Source organism: Oncorhynchus nerka, linkage group LG15, assembly GCF_034236695.1.
Source record: "Oncorhynchus nerka isolate Pitt River linkage group LG15, Oner_Uvic_2.0, whole genome shotgun sequence".
NCBI classification, from domain to species: domain Eukaryota; kingdom Metazoa; phylum Chordata; class Actinopteri; order Salmoniformes; family Salmonidae; genus Oncorhynchus; species Oncorhynchus nerka.
The window spans coordinates 25,951,489-25,957,488 of record NC_088410.1 but is presented as its reverse complement, the minus strand read 5'-3'; the positions used below and the strand labels follow the sequence as shown (position 1 = coordinate 25,957,488).

At 48.4% G+C, this 6,000-nt stretch overlaps 1 protein-coding gene across 1 annotated transcript in view; it reads right to left on the bottom strand.

Annotated features, from left to right (window-relative positions):
* LOC115127769 (microtubule-associated serine/threonine-protein kinase 1-like) overlaps positions 1-6,000 on the bottom strand; it is a 69,088-nt gene that overhangs the window by 38,915 nt on the left and 24,173 nt on the right. Inside the window, exon 4 of the mRNA XM_065001364.1 lies at positions 4,898-4,970. Within this exon, the coding sequence (XP_064857436.1) occupies positions 4,898-4,970 (73 nt within the window). The remainder of the gene's footprint in view (positions 1-4,897; positions 4,971-6,000) is intronic.

Sequence of the window (6,000 nt, the reverse complement as noted above, 5' to 3'; positions counted from 1 at the left end):
GCCTCAGGGGTCTTAGCAATAGCAGATCCTACTCTTAAACAAACGTGTTTTTCTGTTCTAGAGCTACAGGAAAAACCAGGCTGGATCAATCAAGGGCTTTAATGAACACGCCTCCCATAGGGATGGGGAGATAGTGGTGTGTGTTCGTGCGTTTGTGAATGAGTGAGTGAGTGAGTGAGTGTGTGTTGGGAGGTTAAACAATGATTTCTGCCATGAAATCCATTAGAACCAGGCCTACTTCTGGTTCCAATCCAAACCACTTCAAATTGCTAAATGCACATCAACATTATCAATTGAACACATAGGGAGATGAGAGGATGAGGAAGGAGGATAGAGGGATACAAGGAAGGAGAGATAGCAGGATAGAGGGATACAAGGAAGGAGAGATAGCAGGATAGCGGGATACAAGGAAGGAGAGATAGCAGGATAGAGGGAAAGTATTTTATGTCCTCCCCTGTTGTGGTTCTCTCTCTTTCTCTCTCTCTTACTCCATTAACTCTGTCTTACTTCCTCTCTCCCCATCTCTCTCTCCTCCTCTCTCTCTCTCTCTCTCTCTTCCTTTTCCTCTCTCTCAATTCAATTCAATTTAATTTAAGGGGCTTTGTTGTCATGGGAAACACATGTTAACATTGCCAAAGCAAGTGAAATAAACAATAAAAAACGTACAGTAAACATTACACGAACAAAAGTTCCAAAATACATTTCAAATGTCATTTTATGTTTATATACAGTGTTGTAATGATGTGCAAATAGTTAAAGTACAAAAGGGAAAATAAATCAACAGAAATATAGGTTGTATTTACAATGGTGTTTGATCTTCACTGGTTGCCCTTTTCTTGTGGCAACAGGTCACAAATGTTGCTGCTGTGATGGCTTCTAGTTTGCTCAGTTTTTTTTGTAAATTCTTTCCAATGCGTAATTATCGTTTTGTTTTCTCATGATTTGGTTGGGTCTAAATGTGTCTCTCTCTGTCCTCCTGCCCTCCTTTCATCTCCTCTGTCCTCTCCTCCTTTCATCTCCTCTCCCCTCCGTTCATCTCCTCTGCCCTCCTTTCATCTCATCTGTCCTCATCCCCTCCTTTCATCTCCTCTGCCCTCCTTTCATCCCCTCCTTTCATCTCCTCTGCCCTCCTTTCATCCCCTCCTTTCATCTCCTCTGTCCTCATCCACTCCTTTCATCTGCTCTGTCCTCATCCCCTCCTTTCATCTCCTCTGTCCTCATCCACTCCTTTCATCTGCTCTGTCCTCATCCCCTCCTTTCATCTGCTCTGTCCTCATCCCCTCCTTTCATCTCCTCTGTCCTCATCCCCTCCTTTCATCTCCTCTGTGTATGCGGACCCTGCAGTAGCTAATCAAGCAAGTAATGGTCCATGTAAGAGCCTGGGGAGGTCTGAAAACTGACGTCTGTACAGGAGGAAGAGAGGACTGGGAGAGAAGAGAGGAAGGTGGAGACAGGAGAGGAGAGGGGAGAGAGGAAGAGAAGAGAGGAGAGAGAGGAAGAGAAGAGAGGAGAGAGAGGAAGAGAAGAGTGGAGAGGGGGAGAGAAGAGAGGAGAGGGGGAGAGAAGAGAGGAGAGGGGGAGAGAAGAGAGGAGAGGGGGAGAAGGAAGAGAAGAGAGGAGAGGGGAGAGAGGGGGAGAGAAGAGAGGAGAGGGGGAGAGAAGAGAGGAGAGGGGGAGAAGGAAGGAGGTGGAGAGAGGAGAGGGGAGAGAGAGGTGAAGAAGAGACAGGTGAGGGGGACAAGGGAGGAGAGAACCTCCTGTCAACAGCACTGCAAAACTGCACTTAATGGTAGTGTGTGTGTGTGTGTGTATGTGTGTGCGTGTGGGTGGGTGGGTGCGTGTGTGTGGGTGGGTGAGTAGGTGTGTGGGGGTGTGTTTGTGTGGGTGGGTGGGGGGTTGTGGTTGGGGGGTGTGTGTGTGGGTGTGTGTGTGTGTGGGTGGGTGGGCGCATGTGTGGGGGTGTGTTTGTGTGGGTGTGTGTGGATGTGTGTGGGGGTGTGTTTGTGTGGGTGTGTGTGGATGTGTGTGGGGGTGTGTTTGTGTGGGTGTGTGTGGATGTGTGTGTGTGGGGGTGTTTGTGGGTGTGTTCTCGTTCTTTTCCTCTTTTTTGTATCTCCCCCTCTCTCTCTTACACACATTTCACTCTTCATTGACTCTTTCTGTATTCTCTTTCTATCTCTGTCTGTATCCCCCATCCCTCACTCCATCCCTCACTCCATCCCTCACTCCATCCCTCACTCCATCACTCAGTTTAGCTAACTGAATGATAGCAATGGATAGAGGATGAGATAACATGTTTTTAAGACTGGTTGACTTTCTGTTTCTACTTTATTATCTCCCACACACACACACACACACACACACACACACACACACACACACACACACACACACACACACACACACAGGACACACACACACACACACACACATACGCAGGACACACACACACACATGTTCTCTTTGAGCCAAGTCATCAGCCACAGTGATAAATCAGGTACTGAATGTACATCTTAGCAAGCGATCTGATCTGAGCCGCTGGTTTATTTTTAGTTCTGTTCTCCATGGGCGGTATTATGGGATAGATCCATGTTCACCAGCGGGAAGGTACCTTTTAACTATTCAGCTGAGATTTACAGCACAAATTATAGAGGGAAAGGCTTTGGTACGTGTGTGGGAGGGGTGGGGGGTAGTGTGTGTGTCTGTCAATGTGTGTGTCTGGCAGTGTGTGTGTGTCTGTCAGTGTGTGTGTCTGGCAGTGTGTGTGTCTGTCCGTGTGTGTGTCTGTCAGTGTGTGTCAGTGTGTGTGTGTCTGTCAGTGTGTGTCAGTGTGTGTGTGTCTGTCAGTTTGTGTGTCTGTCAGTGTCTGTCAGTGTGTGTGTGTCTGTCAGTGTGTGTGTCTGTCAGTGTCTGTCAGTGTGTGTGTCTGTCAGTGTGTGAGTCTGTCAGTGTGTGTCAGTGTGTGAGTGTCTGTCAGTGTGTGTGTCTGTCAGTGTGTGTCTGTCAGTGTGTGTGTCTGTCAGTGTGTGTCTGTCAGTGTGTGTGTGTGTGTGTGTGTGTGTGTGTGTGTGTGTGTCTGTCGGTGTCTGTCAGTGTGTGTGTCTGTCAGTGTGTGTCTGTCAGTGTGTGTCTGTCGGTGTCTGTCAGTGTGTGTGTGTCTGTCAGTGTGTGTGTCTGTCAGTGTGTGTGTGTCTGTCAGTGAGTGTGTGTCTGACAGTGAGTGTGTGTGTGTCTGTCGGTGTGTGTGTGTGTGTGTGTGTGTCAGTGTGTGTGTCTGTCTGTGTGTGTGTCTGCCTGTGTGTGTGTGTTTGTGTCTGTCTGTGTGTGTGTCTGTCAGTGTGTGTGTCTGTCAGTGTGTGTGTCTGTCTGTGTGTGTGTCTGTCAGTGTGTGTGTCTGTCTGTGTGTTTGTGTCTGTCTGTGTGTGTGTCTGTCAGTGTGTGTGTCTGTCAGTGTGTGTGTCTGTCTGTGTGTGTGTCTGTCAGTGTGTGTGTCTGTCTGTGTGTGTGTGTTTGTGTCTGTCAGTGTGTGTGTCTGTCTGTGTGTGTGTCTGTCAGTGTGTGTGTCTGTCAGTGTGTGTGTCTGTCAGTGTAAGTATGTCAGTGTGTGTGTCTGTCAGTGTGTGTGTGTGTGTGTGTGTGTCAGTGAGTGTGTGTGTGTGTGTATGTCAGTGTGTGTGTCTGTCAGTGTGTGTGTCTGTCAGTGTGTGTGTGTGTGTGTGTGTGTGTCTGTCAGTGTGTGTGTCTGTCAGTGTGTGTGTGTGTGTGTGTGTGTGTGTGTGTGTGTGTGTGTCTGTCTGTCGGTGTCTGTCAGTGTGTGTGTCTGTCAGTGTGTGTGTCTGTCAGTGAGTGTGTGTTTGTTTGTCAGTGAGTGTGTGTCTGTCAGTGAGTGTGTGTGTGTGTTTTGTGTGTGTGTGTGTGTGTGTGTGTGTCTGTAAATGTGTGTGTGTGTGTGTCTGCCAGTGTGTGTGTGTGCGTGTCTGTCTGTAAATGTGTGTGTGTGTGTCTGCCAGTGTGTGTGTGTGTCTGTAAATGTGTGTGTGTGTGTGTGTCTGTAAATGTGTGTGTGTGTGTGTGTGTCTGCCAGTGTGTGTGTGTGTGTGTGTGTGTGTGTGTGTGTGTGTCTGTCTGTAAATGTGTGTGTGTGTGTCTGCCAGTGTGTGTGTGTGTGTACCTGCACATGGCACCAGAAGGCTGCTAGTGTGCCGTGTAATCATTTTAAAAGCAGAACAAAACAAGTAGAACATCAACTCCACAGAACATGAGTTTCCTAATGGCATCTTGCATACCAAGCAGGGCAACATTTAATATATGGAAATACAGTCTAGCGTATAAATACATATTCATGCATGGAATGTCAAGTTTCACTAATGTAATTTGCATGAATGAGAGCTAGAATAAAAAACAGGTTTCGCCCTATCAGATGTCTCATGACTTAAAGAAGCAATCTGCAATTACTACTTCCACTGATTATGGTTTGAACTGCAGATTGCCCCTTTAACAGTTATATGGTGGTTATTATGAAGAAAAAGACTGGATAGTTTTTCCTCTGTCCTGCTTTCAACTGTCAAGTCTACTCAAATCAGGAACCAAGGCATGAAGCAATGGAACTGCCTTGAGGAAACGCACAGTAACTCTGATAATAAGGCCAAACAGCTCCATGCTGCTAGATCATATCATGTTGGTAATATGAAAGGACCTCTAGAGTGTGGCGTTCAAATGGAGGAGTTATTACAATGATTTTAGTATTTTTATTTGAGTTTCCTTATGTCCGTTTCAGACACAGATAAAACACCATAAATAGGTAAGACAATAAATGATAATAAGGAAAACTTGTCATTAGAGATTGTTGTTCTTACACATTTTACCATCTGTGTAAAAATGGGTCAGTTGTAGTTACCGTTGAGCTGGGTGTGTTGGTGCCATATCCAGAGGAGGGGAGAGAGGCCAGGGACCATCTTCGACCGTCCGCCCTGCAGAAGAGAGAGGGATTGAGGGGTAGGGTGGGAGGGAGAGAGAGAGAGAGAGATAGGGTTAGGGTGGGAGGGAGAGAGAGAGAGAGAGATAGGGTTAGGGTGAGAGAGAGAGGTAGGGTGGGAGAGAGAGAGAGAGAGAGAGAGAGGGGTAGGGTGGGAGAGAGAGAGAGAGAGGGGTAGGGTGGGAGGAGAGAGAGAGAGAGAGGGGTAGGGTGGGGAGAGAGAGAGGGGTAGGGTGGGAGGGAGAGAGAGAGAGAGATAGGGTTAGGGTGGGAGGGAGAGAGAGAGAGAGAGAGATAGGGTTAGGGTGGGAGAGAGAGAGAGAGAGAGAGAGGGGTAGGGTGGGAGAGAGAGAGAGGGGTAGGGTGGGAGAGAGAGAGAGAGAGAGGGGTAGGGTGGGAGAGAGAGAGAGAGAGAGAGGGGTAGGGTGGGGAGAGAGAGAGAGGGGTAGGGTGGGAGGGAGAGAGAGAGAGAGAGATAGGGTTAGGGTGGGGAGAGAGAGAGAGAGAGAGAGAGAGATAGGGTTAGGGTGGGAGGAGAGAGAGAGAGAGAGAGAGAGATAGGGTTAGGGTGGGAGAGAGAGAGAGAGAGGTAGGGTGGGGAGAGAGAGAGAGAGAGAGAGAGAGAGGGGTAGGGTAGGGGGAGAGAGAGAGAGAGAGAGGGGTAGGGTGGGAGAGAGAGAGAGAGAGAGGGGTAGGGTGGGAGAGAGAGAGAGGGGTGGGGTGGGAGGGAGAGAGAGAGAGAGAGAGAGAGAGAGAGAGGTAGGGTGGGAGAGAGAGAGAGGGGTAGGGTGGGAGAGAGAGAGAGAGATGGGGGGGGGGGGTTAGGAAGTGAGCAGGAAGAATTGCGTCATACTAGTTCCAGAGCAGAAAGGTAGTTCTTCTGTCCAAAGAGTCGGAGAGCTTAATGTTCCACATTTCTTTCACACCTCCTGGATTGCCTTTTGCGCCAATAATCCCTTCCTTTCCTCTGCTTCCCTGGGGTCCTGCTACACATATATCTCTCTCTCTCTCTGTGGGTCCTTCTA